The sequence below is a fragment of the Vidua macroura genome, chromosome 23, assembly GCF_024509145.1.
Source record: "Vidua macroura isolate BioBank_ID:100142 chromosome 23, ASM2450914v1, whole genome shotgun sequence".
In the NCBI taxonomy this organism is placed as follows: Eukaryota; Metazoa; Chordata; class Aves; order Passeriformes; family Viduidae; genus Vidua; species Vidua macroura.
The window spans coordinates 4238907-4259818 of record NC_071593.1 but is presented as its reverse complement, the minus strand read 5'-3'; the positions used below and the strand labels follow the sequence as shown (position 1 = coordinate 4259818).

General features: G+C 43.9%; 1 protein-coding gene across 3 annotated transcripts; it reads right to left on the bottom strand.

The window, feature by feature from the left end:
• Positions 1–7977: 7977 nt before the first annotated feature.
• ERRFI1 (ERBB receptor feedback inhibitor 1) lies at positions 7978–17927 on the bottom strand. Of its 3 annotated transcripts, none has more exons than XM_053997533.1 (4): positions 17824–17927; positions 11278–11473; positions 11070–11146; positions 7978–10513 (listed from the first exon to the last, which is right to left on the bottom strand). In XM_053997533.1, the coding sequence occupies exons 2-4, from the start codon at positions 11397–11399 to the stop codon at positions 9318–9320; spliced, it is 1395 nt and encodes a 464-aa protein (XP_053853508.1). In that variant the 5' UTR covers positions 11400–11473; positions 17824–17927; the 3' UTR covers positions 7978–9317. The 3 variants fall into 3 exon arrangements, with proteins under 3 accessions (XP_053853508.1, XP_053853509.1, XP_053853510.1); XM_053997534.1 differs by lacking the exon at positions 17824–17927 and adding an exon at positions 17286–17565; XM_053997535.1 differs by lacking the exons at positions 11278–11473; positions 17824–17927 and having other exon boundaries at positions 7978–10496; positions 11070–11150.
• Positions 17928–20912: the final 2985 nt, after the last annotated feature.

Genomic DNA, 20912 nt, shown 5'->3' with positions numbered 1-20912 from the left:
GAGTATGGTCCCAGATAAAGATCTTTGTTTTTCAGCAGAGCATAAATTGAAAGTGTAATTTTCTGACTTAATCTGTCCAGTCTTGTAGCAAACAAAATTTTCCTTAATTCTGTGTTTTTATTTGCTCAGTGATTTATTTGCTCAAGGTGATTCCCCACTGGTAGCTGTCCTGTATTCTGACCAGGACTTCCCAGAGTCAATTTTCAGGGTTTTGATAGATCTTTCAAAGTTAAATGCCTTACATGCTCCAAACAAACTGCTTTCAGCTTCAGGACACCCAAAGTATTGGTCTAAATTTGCTGTCGGTTCCTAATGAAGATTTTCTTGAGTGGAGACCATCATTCCTTCAAACAGCTTGTTTGAAACAGTTTTTTTCCTGGGTTGAGCAGCAGCCTGGGGCACTGAGCTCATCATGGCCAGTCACACCTGGGCCTCCTCAGCACCTTCTGCTCATGGCCCAGGAGTGCCGTGTAGTGCATGAGTGTAGCTTTGATCTTTGATGAGCCTGACTTGCTGAGGAGGCTTCCAGTCTGATTTTGGACTTGCCCCTTGGCTTTAGAGCTGCTGGATGATTGATCACTGGAGTACTGGCTGAAAATTTGCTTCCTCAGTGATTCTGTTGTCAGATACTGGACCAAGTTGTCCACAGAATTTGTGTATGCCCCATCTTTGGAAATAGGAATGGAATGGAATGGAATGGAATGGAATGGAATGGAATGGAATGGAATGGAATGGAATGGAATGGAATGGGCCTCAAGTGCATCAGGGAAGGTCTACATTAGATATTAGGAATTTCTTTTTCACAGAAAGGGTTGTGAAGCATTGGAACAGACTTCCCAGGGACTGTGGTGGAATCACCATCCCTGGAAGTGTTCAAAAATGTGCAGATATGGCACTTGAGGACATGGTTAAATGGTGAATGTGGTGATGGTGGGTTAACAGTTGGACTTGAACTTAAAGGTCTTTTCCAGCTTTAATGATTCCATGATTCTGTGAATCCACAAGACCTGCTCAGCTCTCCTTTTTCAGGTCCTGCAGGGCTGTGCCTCTCACTGCTGCTGGGTCCTTTTCTAGCTGACCATCACCAGTGCTTTTGATCTCTGTCTGCCATTGGGGAGAAGCTGCTGCTGTTGCTCCCTGACAGCCAGTCCCACTGTGTTTACTCCTGGAGAATATGGGATTTGGTGCTGGGCAATACACATCATCTGCTGGCTCTAAACCTGGCAACAGGGATAATTCCTGCACTGTAGTGTAGTTGGAATCACTTGCATTCTTAAAGACTCTGTTCAGGGCTTTTGCTGCTAGAATTTAGGATTTTCAGAATTTCTGTACTACAAAGAGGCATCTTTCTATTGAGGTTCTTACAGCTCTTCTCTAAAACAGCTGTTTGGTTTTTCTGTGAAGTTCCAATGAGTTATGCTGTCAGAATGGTCTCTATGTCACTTCAGAATCACTTTTTAAACTTGCACACATTCTACTCTAAAGTAGTGTCAACTCTGGGAGCTGCCTACTTCTGTGCATTGAAATATTTTGGAGTTTTAATGAGTTCTCCTAAGAAACACACTGCTACTCCCACATACATGCAGCTCTAGTCTCAGACACAGACCTTCTCCTGTATTATTTTGTATATGACGTGGGAAAAGCACTCACACTGAAGTCACCAGCTAGGCAAGAGGGTGACTGGCAGATAGGCAGGAAGTCAGCTGCTGCCTTGGGTGGTGATGAGTCTGATCACTGATGGGCACAGCACTGTCGTTTGCATTTTTCACAGGAAATCTGCTCCTGGGTGGGGAATTGCAGTCTCTGAGAGAACTAGCAACAGATGATGCATTTATCTGTGCTGACTTTTCTCGTGACTACATCTGATATACTACTCACTAGTTCTTCCACGGTGTTTTGCAAAGAACTACTTTACCTTCCTTTCAATCATGTAGAAAGTAAATGAATGCTTGTACTAGGAAATTAGAAATAATGAAGCTCTAAGCTCCTGGATGGGCTCACAGAGACACAGGCTTTGCTGGCAACTTTCAAATAAATCCCCTGCAGCAATTTTTTTTTCCCTCCCTCCTCTTTGGAAAACTACAGAGCATTAAGAACTTTAATAATAATTTCAAAAAGAAAGGAAGGGCACTTAGGGTGACATTCCCTGGCTGGTGCCCAGTGATGGTTCTGTCCCAATCACCCATAATGAGAACAGATGAAGCCTCCTCTGCCCCCTGCCCTGCTCTTGCTGTCCACAGGCATTTCCACAGGTCACGAAGAGGAGTTGGAGCTTTGGCTTCTCTAGCTTTGGGTCTTGGCCACTTGTGGGTCACTTTGCACAGCACCTCTCGGGGGATATTCAGTGTCATGAAATCCTGCAGGCCAGCGAGCCCGCCTGCCTCCTGCTGTGCTGCTGGAGAAAGTCAGGGTTCTGCAATTGTGTTGCACTGGTTGCTCCCTCGCGGGTGACTGGCTGGCCCAACATAAAGCTCAGGTGTTAAATTGTGAACTGAACTGCTTGTAAAACAGCTGCCTTACTCATCCTGCTGCTCCAGGGCATGCAATAGCATCCTGTCTTATCGTGGAGACTGCTTTTGATCAAGTTGGTCCAATTAAGCTCAGATGACAGCAGAAGTGTGGCCTGCGAGAGGCAGCATGTCCAGAGCACCCTGCAATGGCCTGTGAGGTGTCAGCAGCCCGAGAGGCTGAGCAATCTGGAGCTCTCCTGTACACTGTGCTGCATCACCTCCAGCTCAGCTCGGACTGCTGGCCGTGCCTGCTGTCTGTCTTAGTGGAGAGGGCTGCTCCTCCAGTGGAAATATTCCCCGTGGACTGATGGGGTCCTTGGCTGTTCCCATGGAACAGTTGTGTACTGCATCCAGCACTGGCCATGATATGAGTGATGGTAGAAGAAAATGTCCTCATGTGGTCACCTCACCCTTAACAATATGCATGTTTAGCCTGTCAGCCTTTAACAAAACAATAGCACTAAACCATTTAACTTGAATTCAGGAGCTAACCAGTTCATCCTTCCTTCAGGCAAGCCGTTCTTCATCAGAGCCTCATGACAGTTCTCCCTCAGCCTCTGTGTAAGGCAGGAGCTTACTGACATTCTCCTTGCTGGCATCCATTTTTAGAAGTGTCTCAGGTGGGGCTGTCTGTCCCCATGGCTTTTAAGGAAGCAATGACTTTCATTCATTGTGTTTTTTCATCATGATGAGAAGTTACTCTGAACAGACAACCCTCCCTCCCACTAGCAATTGAATCCCATGAGCAGCAGAATGTGTCAGGGTGTGTAATCTCACCTCTGCCCTGCGTGGTTGGAGGCCTCTGCACTGCCACGTGCCTGTTGCTGTGCAGATTCTGCATCACAGCCCAGTCCCAAATCCAATTGCTTAAGCTCTAAGTGCTGGGGTGTGCAACTGGGACGCAGGAGAACTTTTCTTGACTAATTTATCAATATGACGTGGGGCCAATGAAATCACCAAGTGCAGCCTAATATGGTTCTTTTCTCTGGACCTTGCTTAACAGCCAGTAGATGACAATACAGGGATTGCAAGGCTGTCCTGTCAGAGTAACCTGTCAGAGGCCCACTTGCTATTCACTGGTGTCTTGCCGTGGAGCAGCTGGACTCAACATGGCATGAGCTTTGTGTGAACTTCCTTGAAGCTGGTAAGTTCCTGGAGAGCCTTACACCTCCCCGCTGCAAGGTTTATAGGGTTGGTTGTGTGTTCCAGTTGCCTTCCATAGGGCACTCAGTAGTGCTGACCCTGTCCTTGAGGTGGTTGTGAAAATAATAAACACATTAACAAAGGTAAAATAAATATTATAGGTAACAGGAACATGTCTCTTGGTCACCTGGGTAGGTGGTGGGCAGGAGAAGCTATTCTGTGTCAGGCCTGATGACCCCATGCTTGATCCAGAGACTTTGTGCATGGAGGGCCTCTTAGTATGTTGTGATAGCTCAATGTGATTAATAATTAGCATCCTTAAGCAGATTCAGGGTGGGTATGGTGGGATTATCTGGCATGGTTTTCCTTCTGGTGTTTCATGGCAGTGTATTTGCACTTCTCTAACTTCGTGGCTTTCACATGTTAATAATTTGTGGATGACAGTTTTAATCTTCAGAAAGAAGCATCTCTTCCTCTGAATCACTTTGTAAGGAAATGAATAGCAGTCATGGTTCCCATGTTTCAGTGGCATGCCACTTAAAATTTGGAATACCTAACACCTTTTCCAAAATTAACCGCAGCTGGGATCAAGGTGCACACCAATATATAAATAATATAGCAACAGTATATGAGCAATCACGGGTGTGGCTTCCATGTATGATTCAGAAAAAATAATGAGCTCTGTGGATGAAAATAGGCATTTGGGTGGGGATTATGCAAGGCCTGAATTACGATGCAGGATGGGTGGGGGTAACACCTCTTTCAGTTTACAAATGCTAATCACAAGCTCAGCAGCCAGAAATTTCTGCAGTGCTATTTAACGAATATTAATAAGTATAATTAAACGTTGTGTGCTAGATTTTCAGTGCCAGGAAGCTGTGTGAAAGAGAACATTTGCTGTATGTTTTCAGTTTTAAATGAATACAGGCTGTCCTGAAAAGAAAGCTGACAGGAAATGGTAAGATTAGCCTACTTTAAAAACAAAAGTTTACCCCAGGAACATTGAGTACACCCAGAGAAAATCAATAGGTTGCCTAACTGCAGAGTGCCTACAAGCAGATAAAATGAGGGTTTACCTTCATCTCCAATTTCCTTCTTGACATAATCCAGTGAGTATGTATTTAACATACAGCTTGTAATATTAAAAGTGTTTATAAGGGCCACAGTCTGTAATCATGAGTTTGAAGGCTGGGAATTCCACCATGACTGATCTGGCCATCATCTTAACCGTGAATTCTTGACAACACTTGGTTTGAACACCATCAGCAACTACTCTGCTGTAGTAACTGCCCCTGCAAAATTGGTGTCTTTGTCTTGGACTAGAAGGATGCTTTGCTTTTTCATGTCAAACTTAACACTTCACTCACACTGTTTAAAAACAAAAGCAAGGCTGCAGCAGGAGCACATGTGATGTTGTTGGGTGCTCTTGTGCAGTTTCAGGATGGTAGTAATTGTGCCTGCTGCAGTCTGGGAGTGAATGGAAAACTCTTAATGACAGCAACAACAATCAGTACATTTAAATGACTGCAGAATTTAATTATGTCGTCAATCAGCATACTTCCGGATCAGGTTTACTTTCTGGTTTATCTCTTGTGATGCAAAAGAAGCTGATGATCAGCTACAGCTCTGTGTTATTTACTGACTTGATCTGTTTAACAGTTAATATGGTGAAGTTAAGCTAATGGGTTTTTCAAGTCACCTAGTAGTAACACTGCCTCTTCTTTTCAGGAAAAGCTATACCAAGGCAAACATCCTTTCCTTTTGTTACCAGCCAGACTCAGCTCCTCTGGGTTGATTTGCCAAATTCACCAAGTAAAGGGTGTTCTGCAAACAGCAGAGCCGCCAAGCAGCACCAGGCAACACCAACCCTTGCCCAGGGTGAATATGACAGATGCTTTTTGCTGTCAGTCATTACTCATTGTGCTTTTGCTTGTGCTATCAATGGTTTTAAGCCTGGGGGAGAGGTCACCCAGCACTCTCCTCCCATTCTCACCAGCTTTGCTGCCAGACACATCCCAGTGATCCTGGGTTCACTGTAGGGCTGTGCTGGATCCAGCCCTCTGGAGTTTATTGAGGTACACCCCCTCTGCCCCAGCCCAGCTGCTGCCTCCTGACACCAAGGAGTCCTCCCTGACGTGGCTGGGTGGTCACAACAGGCTCCTGAGGCGTGGAGGAGAGCGCTGAGGGCAGGGGAGCAGTGTGGGCAACCTGCTCCTTCAGTCAGGAGGCTGTGAGCAGCATTGCCTTTCCACACACACACATCTTTCTTCCCTGCTTTAACACAAATTCCCGGACTCTCCAAGCTTCAGTTTATCAGGTTGTAACTGCTTTGAAGTGTGATTATTCCAGTCAAATCTAGCTCTCAGAGGCAAGCTGTCAGGCCTTGCTCAAGTGAATCCAAACTCTAAATATTCAAACATGTGAATAGGCTGTTGCAAAAGCATGTTGTGTCCTGACAAGTCTTATCATGTGCCAGGGGATGAGCAGAGAAATGTCTTCTGGCCAGAACTTGCAGAGCTTCCCCCACAGCTCTACAGCCTTAATTACTCACTTGGAAAATGAAATAGTTTTTGGATCATGCAGACTGATTCCCAAAGCACAGGAATCTGGTGTCTAAGAATATGTGCAAGGCTTCCACCTGCTTTTGTCAGTGACCCCTTCACAAAAAGAACCACTGAATTGTGACCAAGTCCTCAGTGAGACCTCTTTACTACAGAATTTTAAAGGTAAAACAGTCAAGTTACTTAAACACTGTAAGACTTGCCTGTAAGTTACTTTCCTTGTACTCAAGAGGCACGTGAGCTCTGTAACCTGTTTGAATGTCTTGCTCACAGCCAAGCAGTTCCTTGCTTAACTTCTGAAATGTTAACTTCTTAACATTGTGCTGTAATTGAGCTAACATCACTACAGCAACTTTTTTTTTTTTTAATACTCAGGACTAAGTGGCCAATACCCTCAGCAAAGTCTTAAATGTTTTAGGAATTTCAGAAAAGGTTATGCAAGACCATTCAAAAGCACAAGTTTTACAATGGTTTTAAGTTTTTCAGCACTATAAATATGATAATAGCTTGTATGCAGAAGTAACTCAAGTGAAAATCCTGCTGCTACATTAGATGTTTTTTAGGGCATCTCTACTGTTAACAAAAGTGAAAATACATGCTGGATTGCAGGGCTGGAGGTACTGTAACAAATAACCCCATTTTATACCAAATATGTTTAAGGAAAAAATGTGGAGTATCAGGAATGGAGAGTGGGACCCAGAGGCAAAAGCCAGGAGAGATTTGTAGGGCAGTTATTTGGGTTTAGGTGGAGTTCTTACTGGAATGACAACTACTGAGTCTGTGCCAGCTCTAACAGTCTGCGAGGGAAGAGCTGCAGCTTGGCAGTGTCAATCTCTTTGCTGCAGCAGTGATGGTGTAATTTTGGGGTCCTAGAGTTACAGCCCTCCCCTTAAATATAAGCAGTTTTAAGTATAGATTTTACCTTTTCATCTTATAAAAATCCAGGGGGTGGAGGGAAAGCAGAGCTTTCAGCAGGCTGAATATGAGTTGAAAGCTTTGCACAGGATTAGGTAACTTGTTTATGTTTTGAAGCCTATCATCTGCCTGGGCTCTTAGTGCTATGGCACAGCAGTAGGTGTTCAGGCACCTTCCTACATGAATCTTAGCAATCCTCCAAGTGTAAGAGCCAAGGGATTGGGCATTACTGAAAAACTGCATCTGACATTTTTCACATCCAGTACAGTTCCAAGGCTGGTACCCCGTTTTATTCTGAAATAAGCCCACTGACAGAAACAGCCACACTGCCAGATCAAGGCAAGTATTTGCCTGCATACACAGCCAGAGGATCTGCCTGTTCTGTGATGCTTTCTGTCTTCAGTAACCTCATCCATGGCTTGCATACTGTGGTGAAATACACTTGCTTTGTGATAAGTATTCACAATTTCTTTCCCCTCTTAATCATGCTTTTTTCTACCAGGTGAGAAATTGAAGACAGGAACACTACTGCCTTTTCCCTTCTGTATGATGGTGGCTAACATGCTATAGGTGACTCTAGAAAAAACCAAAATCATTAATAATGTTAGGCCAGATAATCTTACAGGATATTTTATTGTCAGCACGAAACTAGATACCATGCTACTAGGTAGTAGGGCAGAATTAAAATTAATGGTGTGCAATGTAAGTTATTGAACACTGCTGCAGATATCTTTAATTAAATGCAAGCTGAATTCAACATCTGTTGTACATTTAACATTATTAACTTTGAACTTTCCAGAACTAAATGCAATTGCATGCACTATTCAATAAAACAAAAAAACAAAATGTATCATAAATAAGTATTTTATAACTTTATTAAACTCAAGACATGACAATATTCAAAATACAAAGTGAATTATTTTTTATTCAATACTGTACACAATGCAGAAATATCAGTGCATTTCTATAGCATGTATTTCACCTTCATTTAGTTTGTACTAAAACAAATAAAAAGTAAGCTTAAAATAGCTCAAACATCTCATTCAGCAGTTTAAACTGTAAACACCTTGTTTACTTCTGTTAGGAGGAACACATTCATCTTCTATACCCCCGTTAATGAGCACCCTTTCTCTTGTGCTTTTCTGTAAGAGGATAAATGTAACCAAACTGAGCACAAGAAACTGCTAAGGTGGCACCTCAGTGAACTTCAGTGAATGGCTGAGGCACAGTGAGGAAAAATTAAACAGCAAGAAGCAGCATCTGAAGCAGCAAGAGATGGGACTGACACTGTTCATAAATGGAATCATGTTTTTTCCTCATATCCTCCTCCTCCTCCCCTAAAATACTGAACAGAAAGCAGAACACAAGACCAGCTTGTGCTGTGTTTCTGTATTTAATACAGTCATAATTTCAGACTCTAGGTGAGCACATAGTTGTTACTGCCTACCTAATAGCAACCCTGTGGCTGCTCAGGACACATTCACACATTTCTAGGATCCAGCAGGAAAAGAGCAGCAGCAGAGGCTTAGCAATAGCTGGTCCAAGTCTCTTCTAGGAAAAACTGCAAAATTGAGCCAAGTGTGTCTAGCAACTGAATTCACAAAATCTAACTCACTTTAAAAGTCTATTAGCATCAAATTAATTTGTAATATAGATTAATCTTTCAAAATGCACTTCCAATATGCCTGCCAAGTCTTGAAGTGGGTATCATATCTCACATTTACCTTCTTATAAGACATATCCTAGTAAAAGAGGACAGTCTGTTCTCAGTAGAATTACTGTGTAAAAGAAATTTTGGAAAATAGCTATTACAAAAACTGTACTGCATTACTTGGTCTGTTGTGTGCTTTATAAGCAACTCTTAAGCAAAGATCGATTTTTTTATATTTTTAAATAATTTTGACTACCAAACATGTTCATCTAGGTAGCATACAACTGGCCAACTGTGACTACTATCCCTCCATGTTTCTGTGGCATCTCTGTAGGTTTTCAGCTTACATACCAAGACAGGAAAAGTCTCAAGAAACATATTGAATGTATGCAGCATAAGAAGACTTTACCATCCACTTTTCAGTTCTCAGAGGACAAACTGCTCCTACTTCATTATCTGTGAACCGTAAGAACTTTGTAACATGATAAAGTTCAGCTCCATCCCAAGCAACTGAGCTGAGACTGTGCTCCCAGACACTTAAGGGGAAACCACATAGGACAGGTGTTTTCGTTTCAGGGGACCACCTATGTCCATTCTGGGTTTTGAGTCCAGTTTTATTGGGGCTGAGGTGGCTGTGCAGTCACCAGACCAGGACTGAACCTCAGTGTTAGAGCTCCTCTCCTCTGCTTCTCTGAAGAATTTCTCATACTTGTCCAAATATGGAGGTCTCTCTGGTAGCAGATAGTAGTGCGTTGAACTGGCCTTCTTACCGTTTTCAATAATTGGAAGAATGCAAGGGACCCTGTTGGAAGATCCTTCACTGTTTTGTCTTTGTAGAGCTTTGCTGCTGACATACTTAGGATCAGGTGCAAAGCTCTGGGTGGGGGGCATAACCCCATTGAGGTATGATGGGAGGCTTTTGGGACTGGGGGTGCGGGAATTGCTGCGTGACAAAGGTTCTCGAGGGGGCACTTTGGGAGGCCTGTCTTCATCACTGTACGCACTGGAAGCCACTTCTGCTGACCACCTTCTGTAGTCTGGTTTGAGAGCCCGTGGGGGTATGGGAACCCTTGGTGGAATCTCTGGTTTGTCTTCATCAGAAGTTGGAGACGACCTGTTTAAGTGTCCAGTTAGTCTTACTATGGGTTTATTGAGAGATCCAGCTGGCCCGGAATGGGACCTTCGCAGGCGTCGATGCAGCTGCTGTGGGGGAGGATAAATACTGGATATGTACACATTTAGGCTTTGGGTAGGGTTGGCATCTTCTGGTTTTGGTCCTGTTGGAGCATCAAAGTACGCATAGTTGATTTGTCCACAGCCCCTAAAGCTCCGACGGCTTGGAGCACCGGATTTAAAAGGAGGAAGTTCATAATCTTCTAACAAAAAGTCAGTATCTGAGCTAGTCAGGAATTCTACCTCTTTGTCAACCTCATCTGGAGTAAAGTCTTCAGATATAGGCAGAGGGGGTAGTGGCCTGCAGCTGCGATCATTAGAAGACGCAGACAGAAATTGAATTGGTCCATTTTTTATTGGCATGTGAGGGGGAGTTTCTTCAGAAACACAGCCCATGGTTAATGACAGTTTACTAAAGCCAGGAACGAGATGGTCGTCGTACCTTGAAATTGGCTGCTCATTTTTGGGACTTAAAGGAGGTGGACTTGATTTCTGAGATGGGACTTGGATGCAACTTCCAGCAACGTGGTCATTCATGGAAGCCTGGTTGGAAGAATGCCCTAAAAAGGTGAGAAATTCTTAGAGACACTTTTCTAAGTAACACTCCAGCACATGACTCTGCCACTGCATATATAATTCCTTCTAATGCAACAGTAAGTAATGTCTGCTTAATGTCTCCAGGTAGTGAAGTGCAGATATTACAGATCACATCTGGTCGTGGATTTATGCCTTAGTTAAGGTAGTAGCAGATTATCTTATTGTTTTAGACCAGTGCTCCAGTTAAATGAGGTAGTTCAAGAGACCCCAAGCATAAGCAAGAGAGCTACAAAATCCCAGCATGAGACTACAACAAGTAATTTTTTTTAACAAATATTTTTTCCATCAGAAGTGTAATGGCAGCTCAGAGGCCTCCTATGCACAAGGCGAACGGGAGGGGGGTGTGTGTGTTTTTGTTTGACTCGACCGTGTTATTTAGAAGTGGTTTTGTCGGCGGGGGCGGAATAGGCGCAGTTAGCTGAGCTGCCAGCAGGGGGCGGTGGTGTCAGCGGGGCCCGCGCGGTTTTTCCGGGACAAATCCCGACACTTCCTAACGCGGCTGCGGCGCCTCGTACTCACCGATGGATGGCAAATGGTGCTCGGCTGATGGGTTTAAGTTATATGTCACTGCTATAGGGTCCACGTTAAAGAAAGCACTAAAAAAAAAAAGGGAAAAAAAAAAAAAGCCTTCACTGTAAATGAACCATAGCTCTGTAGTGGCAAGAGTATTTGTAACACTCATTTCATAGATTTGAAGATGCAATAGATAAATTTTAGCCTCACTCACTTTTCGAATCCACTGTGGGTACCCCAGCAGGTTTTCAGACTGCCCATGCCTTGACTGGTGTGAAGAAATCCGGTTTTTAAGGGGACTCTCATCTCCTGAGCAGCAACTCCTGCAGTTGACATCGTGCAGTGTTCTCTGAGATGTCTCACAACCCTTGATATTCAGGACTTGGCAGGTTTCCTGCAGTTTTCATTCCCTTCAAAAGGGAGGACACAAATATCAGAAATGCAAACCTGATGTTGTTCCATGTCTCATCTGAAATTTCAGTATTCAAGGAATTAAAAAGCTCTGTAGAAAGGCCTCCTGTACTAATACTTGCCAACTGAAAAACCTGACCAAGCTTCTTGTTTTGAGTCTGACTGCAAAATTAAAGTACAAAACAGGTAAGTTCTCTTAAAGAACTACACTGCATAGAAAAAAAAAAGGAAAAATATGTTAAGGTATTGATATATGGCAGTTGTGTATCCCACAATTTCAGTTCCTGAACATAAACTACTAGTTAGTCATGCAAAAAAAGTTTTTTTAAAAAGTTTTCTAGAACAATTTAACCTTCCAGTAGCTGCCTTCAGTTGTATCTTTCTGCTGAAGATTTCAGCTTCCAGTGTAACCAGTATGTAACAGCCTACTCAGCTGTTAAGTATTATCTTCCACAGCCTTTGCTCTAATAAACAGTATTATTGACTACTCGAATGAGAATTCTAAAACTTCTTTTACATAAAACAGTAACTGTTTTTAACTGACTTAAACATTAAGATACTTTAAAACAGCCTTAAGTCTTCTAGCTATTTCAAACAAATTGGAAATCCAGTGATTTGAAATAATCTCAGCTGACACTGCTGCGCTGCATTCAAATCTATTTTGAATGTATGAAGAATGCTTTATCTTGCCCATTTATGGGAGAAAAAATAAGTTGGCAATTGCTTTATATTGAGTAAGTAATCAGTCTACAGAACAAATTGACTCACAGGACTTTGTTTAGGAAATTCATCAGGGAGGGGAAGGGGAAATGTAAAATTAGTCAGCATTCTGAAGGCAGGAGAAATTAAGTCTAAGACTATTAAAAATATGTTCTCTGGGTCTCTGTTTCATCTACACAAATAACCTACATTCAGCAAGGGCAATATGGTCTGTTTAAAAAACATAGAAAAACCTACTAAACCAAACCCCACACAAAACAGTTTAATTTGTATCTCTCTTGAGAATCAATACTATGAGCATATAATATGAATGTGAATTTGTCCATATCCCTCCACAAAAACAATTCCATCTAAAGAAAAGTCAACCAACAACTGAGGGCTGGCAATATCAGGGCTCAGCAAACAAGAAAATCCCTTCACAGTGTGGTACTGCAAGGAAATGCAGTACAGACACAGGTAGTAGCTTATGTTCATGGTAAATCTGCTCAAAACCAGGTGTTCTATGCAGATGTGTAATCTTCCTTTTCCTTTAGGAGAAAAGATCCATTATGCTTGTCTGCAGTGTGAGGGATGGGCAAACTCCTAAGCAGGACTAAGGACAGTAAAGCAGGTGCCCAAGGATTAGTTTGCAATCCAGTATCACTATTTGCAATTTATAAACAATTGTTTGAGAAAGAACAACTGTGCTGCGCTCTTTCAATTTTGAATTGGTCCAGTACTGATCACCTTAAGAAAACAGTAGCTTCTGCCTGTATGTATGTTTATGGTGTGAGACCTAATCCCATTCTCTTCAGGAGTGTGATGGTTTTCTCAATCCTGACTGTGTCAACAGGAGTGGGACTGCTTTACTCACTGCCAGATATCCAATATATTTTAGGCAGGCATTTCACAGTAACTCTAGCCAGGAGACTTCAATGGAAGTGAATGAGGGCCAAACCAGTGTTCTAGGTACTGCAGCACAGTCCTGCTTCATTCAGCCCTCCTGATTTTAGTAAAGACCATCTTCTTCAGACAACCTCCTTAAAAAGCTAGCTTAACCCTAGAAATTTTTGCATAACACAGTTCAGTTGGACCCTTCTCAGTAACAGGAACTGCAGATATCTAATAGCAAAATTAAATAAAAACACAGAGCCTCAGGAAGCAATAACATAGTCCTGTAAGTGCAAGCAGAACCACTGTCTTCAGGGGAGCAAACACTGGAGATACCCATTTGTCAAAGTGACTTAAGCATACAGTACACATATAGCACCAATTCTAAAATGACTTCATATCAACATAATTTCCAAATAAAACATCCATCTTATCAGCTCATGCTGTATTGAACAGTGATTTCTTTTTGTGCCTCACGGATCTTATCCTATTAGCAACAAATCTACAAAAGAAAGAAAATTAATTAAGAGAGCTTAAGGCTAATGCCTGCTATCCATTTCAGTATTTCTGAAGTCAAATGCAAGTCACAAGTTAAAAAAACGCTGGTACAGAACACTGATTAGTCAGCAAATGATTGTACTCCACCTCAGTGTGTGTACAAGATCTGACAGGACCATGAGGCATTGATTAGGATATAAAAAATGAGGGGGGGGAACAACTGCTGTAGTTTGAGAGCACATGTAATGTGCTAGCTGTGATAACATACAACCCTTGCAGGGCTTGTTAAGAAGCCCAACCTCCACCAAATCCCACGCCTAAACCACTACTAGTAATTACTGTGTCAGCTTTCTGAATGCTGTCTAAATCTCAGCTCTCAAGACTGATAGTTGCACAATCACCTCTCTGAAATCTCTCTGGAATGCTAAGCTCAACATCTGAAACAGACTTAAATATTTACATACTCTAGGAAAAGGTAATTTTCACTTGTTTCAATCAATTTAAAAAGTAAAGCACAATTTATATAGCCATAAAGCTTGCTTCATTCATCAATAACATCTTTGCAAATTCACAGGTGATTTGCCTTGACATTTCAGAGAGTTATGAAACTGTCCTCTGTGCCTTAAGCTAGGATATCAAGAGAGGTAGTGCCTTCACTAAACCACCTAGTTACTTTTTCAGTGGACTCTAGAGAAATGGTGCTTGTATTTTAAAACATGCATAAGCTTGTTTGAAGACAGTATCTTAAGAAGGAGACATGAGAACAGTAATTGAAAACTAAGTTTGTATTTTAGCAGCATGCTCTTACTAAAGCTGAGTAGTACATATTATATTCTAGTAATTGGTATTTAAAAAAATTACTAAAGCCATGAAGATATAAACATCATCAGTTTCCACTGTTAACTGCTGTCCCAATTCTGCCTCCTTAAAAGTTTAAGGATCTAAACTTAGCCATAAATAACATCAAACTATATTTGCTAAAGGAAATGGACACTATGCAGTAATGAAGCGTTCTTGATCTCCCATTTGTGTGCTGCTCATTTGCACAGAATGGGCTTTCAGTTACTCTGCTTGTCTGACCTACTTATGCAGTTTGTGGCATTTAGGAAGTTCGAAGCACTTTTGAAGATGTTACAGTTTCTGTTATTCAAGAGAAATAGAGTACAAACTAAAAGTATGGCCGGTAATTTCTACAGGGCATTTACAAGCCAAGGCAATTCAAAAATTTGCTGGTGCATTAGGAAGCTACTGACACCCTTCCCTCTAAGGCATGGTAACAGTGCAAAGGAGGTGCTTGTAATCACCCAGGTCTGCTTGGATTAACAAATATCAATAATAACAAGGACTGGGGAGGAGATTGATTTTTAAATTTTTTTTTACAAAGCCAAATATACCTTCAGACTTCAACAGGATGGCTGTGTGTAAGCTGAAAATAGTCAAGTGTATCCATAAACAGTAGCATATCTACATAGTGAGAGCTGTGGAAAGATTTTTGTGTAAGTTGAATTACGGCAAATATCCCAAATGATACATATTAATAAATACTTGTGTTATAACAACAGTAATTCTCTGTTTAGAAACTAAGAAGCATTTGCATATATATTTAGCTCAACCTATCACCTATCACCAATCACACACAGAATCTTATTACTCTGTTCCCTGTTCTCCCAGCCCCAATGAAACCAACTATTTGAGGCAAGTTAAGTTCATAACAAAGAAAACCTTTCTGGTATGCACAGTAGACCAAAGCATGCTCTAGAATGTTTCACTTAATGGGTATGGAATACAGCAACTTGCTGTGCAGATTTCTGAACGCCTGTACGGACTTTCAACAGGTTTTATAAAGGCAGCACTCTTGACAAGGAGCTTATATACTTCTTGTAAGAAATGGGAAAGATAGGAAGGAAAAAAGACCTGCTTACCCCTTTGGGAGGGGAAGAAACGTGTCTACCTTAAATCCACAACCTATTTTTGCTCACCTTGCCACCACATTATCTTTAACAAATCTCAGAAGCAATTCGCAGGAGGAGGGGCACATTTTTGCACTACAAGTCATCTACTCCAGCTAGCTGTTCCTTATTTGACAATGTGATGTAATTTCCTTTTTCTCCTCTGACTTTCTATTTAACATAAGTACCTGAGATAGAGCCACCCCTTTTCATATTTAAGTATTTCAGACTTCCAAATATTGGACTTTAGAAAACGAAATGCTGTTAATATACTTTCTGGAGCTCCATATACTTTAAAAAAATGTTTAAAATTCTGTTTTTCTGGTTTTTATACCTCAAGTACTTCTGTCTTTGCAGCTAGATGAATGCTGAGCAACCAACACTTAGCAGAAGCAGCCTCATGAGAAGGTTAGTTTAAATCTATTCACCTGATAAATAATTAGATCTCCTTTACTATGCACCAAACCTCCACAGTGCAGTTCAGTATTCCTGAGTCACAGGCCAAAGCATGCTCAGATACAGGCCTCAGAAAGTATTTCCATTTATAGGAATTATATTCTTTACAGTTATTGTATAAATGAATTACATTCTTAACTTTGAGATATTTTTCTACACATTCTGCCAACCAGAAGTGGACCACTCTGGGGTAAAGAATTTCAGACTATGATCACTAAACAGTCAAATCATGGGTGCTTGCAAATAAAACTAATCCTTTGGGTATACAACAGACAAATCAACTGAACAGCAGACAAACTCTGCATTTAGATTGTCAGCTATTTGGAATATATTAAAGAACCACAGTTCACCAAGGAGTTTAAGTTCAGCTAAAATTTGGGCTACCATTTCACAGTCCTACACAGCAAATGGGAGTAACCTGTAAATTGCCAGTAGAAAACTAATAATTAAATAGCAAGACAATTGCCTTGCCTCTGCTTGTCAGATTTCAGATGCATGCTTAAGGTATGGTACTTCACCCTCCTGAAAATTTTAATGTGAATATAGACAGCTTACATTCAGGAAATAAAAATTCCTTTCTAGCTGACTCAGACTCATAACCATAGTGTTAGACACACTGTGATAAGTTTTAAGTCTCTTTTCCACTAGAGAGAACTGGAACTGTTTTTCTCTCAAATAAGTCCTGTACTGCAGAGCATGGCACACATAGGGCTTCACCAAGAATATATGTCCACCAACTCAACAGGTAGGTTTCTATTTTAAAAAATCCAGAAAATTATCCCATATAGGTAAATTACTAAGGAAAGTCAGCTAAGTTTGTACATAAAGTAAACTGAGTGAATAATGCAGGCGAATTGAGCAGTTTAACAGACTGTAAGTGCAATTCACAAATGCACTGGTGATGCAGAGGCATCATTCACCTGCCATTCCAGTACAACAAAGATTCAGCTATTCCCAAAATGACCGTGACACCTGGCCCCCAGAGCCTTTCCCATCCAGTTAATATGTAAAGAGGCACTGTTATCTTTGGATCCAGCACAATACATTTTTTGCTTATTACTTCAGAATACTGCACCGGGCCCTTGGTCAGGGCTGCAGGGACAGGAGAACCCTGAATCCGAGTCCCCGCTGCCAACACTGAAGGATACAGCCGTGTCTCCAGATTTAACCACCACAGACCGGCTATTTCAGAAAATCGAGGATAAGTACGTAATGAGGTATTAAGTCACAAAGAAATGTTTATTCTAAATTAAGCCGGCCTAAATTAGAGTGCGAAGCGCAGAGCCGGAGCCCACAGTGCGGTCTCTTGTTTACTCACGGGAGCAGCTCGGAACGAGGCACAGAGCACTGATACTCTTTCGGGTCGGCAAGAAAACGCGTGGCACGCCACGTTGGTTTTCAAGAATGTGGCTGCGGACTCCGCTGACCCCGGGCGGGTCCCGTCCCACTCAGAGGGACTCCCGCCGCAGCGAGCGGGGCGAGTGTTCCCCCGAGATCCCCCGCCGGCCCGGGGGGAGCGGAGCGGCAGCGGGTCCGGCCCTGCTCCCCCCCACCCCCTCAGTACAACAGCACAGAACGCGCTCCCGGCTCCTCCCGGCCCTCACGCCCGCCGGCGGGGGCCGCGCCGCGGCTCCGAGCCCCCGGGCTCGGCCAACCCCGGCGCCGCGGCCCGACCGACTCGCGCGTGCCGCCCGATCCGCCGCCGCCCCCCGCTTCCCTCCCCAGCGGCGCGGCCCGGCGCGGCGGGGACGGGAACCGCCCCGAGCCGCGGGCGGGCGGCCCCGGTGCGCCGGGCGGGCCCGGGGGCCGCCATGGCGGCGAGGGGCGCGGGAGGCGCCGCCGGGGCCGTCACTCACCCCGACAGTGTCGCGCAGCTCCGCGCGGCCGCCGGCGCCACACGCATGCGCCGCCCCAGCGCCGGTCACTGCCGCGGCGCGCGCCGGCCGCCGCTCTTATGCGGGGGGGCGGGACCGCGCGTGGCCCCGCCCCCGCCCCGCGCGCCGCGTTCGTCACGGGAGGCCTTAAAGGGGCGGGGGGGGGGGGGGCGCGCGCGCGCCCCCGTGAGGGGCGGTTGTGGCGGCTTCCGGTTCCGCCGGGCGCGGGGGCCGCGGCGCTTCCCGGCGAGGGCCTGGGCGCGGGCGGCGCCGCCGCCGCTGCTGCCCCGCGCCCGCCGGCGGCGACGGCCCCCGGGGCGCCCCTCTGGGCGGTGCCGCCTCCGCCTTGGCAGCCCCTTCCGCCCCGGCCTGCGGGACCGGCCGCCTCCGGGCTCAGAGAGAGCGGCGTTCGCCAGGCGGGGGTGAAGAGCCGCGGCGAGCTGAGGAGCTCGCGCTCGGCCGCTCGCAGCGGCGGGAGGCAGCGCCCGCCCGGGGGATGCTGAGGCGGTGCCGCTCTCGGTTCTGCAGCGCTCGGCGTCCTGCGCTGTCCCTCTGTTGAGCTTTTCCCTGGCGCTGATCCCTCAGGGCAGCTGCCTGCTGCTCGCCCTCCTGCTGTTCCCGTTTCCTGGGGCGGCAGTCACTCGTTCTGTTCCCCGCCGCGGCCTCTCGCGGTCCTGTCTCCGCCGCTGTCAGGGCACCTCACCGCCCATCTCTGCGCGGAGTCTCCCTGCGCCTTGCCGGGGCTCGGAGCCGTCCCCGCCGGCAGCAGGGAGCGCTCGCTCTCCCGGCGCGGCCCCGAGGGGCCCGGCCCGGCCCGGCATGGAAGCGGCGGCCGTGGCTCCCCGTGTTTCTCCCCTCATGGTTTTCTCTCGCAAGCGGGTCCGGGCGGTGAGGTGGGGCCAGGCTTTGCCCACGCGTGTGGTGACCGAGTATTTTGCAGTCACGGGGAATCCCTGTCCTTTAGTATTACCGTAAGGAGAGAAAACACCGAACCTTTCACTGTTGTAGGAATTGCTCCTGTGAATGTCAGTTTTCTTGAAATAGACATATTTGTGTTGAAATAAATCCCATCTTCGTGTGTAATGATTTATTTGGCATCTTAAGAAAATATAGGTGGGCTCTCACAGATTTGACAGTATTTTGTATCTAGACAGTTTCGTGGTTTAAAGACTTGAGAGCATTTACAAGTGATGCTGTTCATTACAGCATAAACAAAAAGAATCAGGCTTTTGATCAGTTTTGCTCTACACTACAATAATTTCTTTGTTGGAGAAAGAAAGACCAGTGTGGGACTCTTGAAACTCCCGGCATTGAGAGGTGCTAACAATAGGAGCATCAAAATGTGTCTTCTATCTATGCTCTTTGAACTGGAATAGTTACTAGATATTTTAAGAAAGAATTCTCGATTTCAGTGCATGATGTGATGCATGTCTACAGTTGACTTTTTTCTCTTTGGGATTTATTTTGACCTCTGGTGAAAGTCTCCCCATCTGCCCTTGTTCTTAGGGACAATAAGATCTTTTACTTATGTATTTTTATCATAAGATCTGTTGTACTCCTGTAGAAATACAGGTGATGTGAGAAAAAAAGGGCAGGATTATAACCTAGGAGAGATTTCCAGTGTGAAAAATGATTAAGAGGTCCTCTAAAGTTGACTGGACATGTTGTGCAGGCAAAAGTGAAAAGGATCTAAGGGGAAGTAGAAGCCATCGAAAGGAAGGAGGGGAGCAGAGCGTGGGTTTGTGATTTTGATGAATTGGGATACACTTAACAGAGACTGCAGGATGTTTGTGTTCTGGTGGCAGTGGCTTGTGCTGAACTGTACGTGCTCAAAGACTGCTTCCAAGTATTTGCTGTACTTCTATTGTTCTGGACTTGAAGACCGTGACTAATTATTTCTGTGGATAAGCTGGCCCTGCAACATGAGTTATCTCAAGTTTAAATTGTCCTAGTTGCATGAGGAGAAAGTAATTTCTTTTTATTTTCCTTTTTTTTCCTCTCTTTTTATTTGTTAACTTCTGGTGTGTTGGTGTACATACTAACTGATATGCAAACAGCCCTAAATGTTGTAATGAATGGATACAAAGGACAAACTTGTCTTTGAAATGTTTTTCACAGAGTGTTGACATGACTTCAGTAGGACAAACTCGTGTAGTGCCTCTGTAGTGGAACATGAGGAATAATAAATGTTTGGCTTCTTTACTTGTTTGTACCTGAGAATCTTTGATCCAGGAAAAAGTCTTTCTGGTATTCCCTTCAGGTGTTACCCTATGGCCTCTGTACTTCTGTCAGCAGCCCGTGTTTTATTCTGTTAGAGAATTTTGGAGTTGGTTCACGTGCATGCAATTGTATGGAATTTTTGTCTCTTACTGTTAAATAAGTTTAGCTATGGCCTTTGTTCACTAAAACTCCATGCCTTAAATTTCTGATTGTTCTACTGAATAAAAACATTTAGTAATGGTGTCACTTGCAGTAGTTTCTGTGCTGACTTGAGGACAGAGGAAATTGAATCCTGCACCAACAGTTACATTCCTATTTCTCTCCCTTCTTTGCAACCACCTCATAGTTCTGTAGGCATGTGTAAACCACATTTTGTAATTTGCTAAGTGCCCTGAAGACTAACTCCTAAGTAGTCTTCAACACCATGGCTCATCAATACTAATAACAAGTCTGCTAAAAACAACAGCTCAGTATTATGAGAGGCCTTAAACCTCTCCTGTAGCAGGTTTGGAGATGGATAGCAGACTTTTCTGTATTTAATAAATAAATGTCTGAATTCTGTGAAAAAAGAATAGCACGGACTTTCATTCATGATACTACCTTTCATTTGAGGATTCTCTTTGCAGAGGGAATCCCAGAGATACTCAGTGTCCTTTGATCAGTTGTCCTGTTTCTAGCTTGCTTTGCAGCCTATACCTTTCCAATGATCTCAGTCCCCTTCATATTTCCTGTTTTCAACACTTAAAATTTTCACTTGCTCCTTCTGTTTGTTTTGAGAGGAAAAAAGCATACTTGTAAAGGAGCAGCTGGAGAAGCAAAAGGCAAAATCTTTTTAGGAAGCTAGAAAAATA

Bases quoted from the DNA above. Each gene is read 5' to 3' on its own strand.
- ERRFI1 (XM_053997533.1), bottom strand. From the start codon at position 11,399: ATGTCAACTGCAGGAGTTGCTGCTCAGGAGATGAGAGTCCCCTTAAAA. The intron at 11,147-11,277 runs GTGAGTGAGGCT...TTTTTTTTTTAG, and splicing joins ACCCACAGTGGATTCGAAAA to TGCTTTCTTTAACGTGGACC. The intron at 10,514-11,069 runs GTGAGTACGAGG...TCACCTTTTTAG, and splicing joins GCACCATTTGCCATCCATCG to GGCATTCTTCCAACCAGGCT.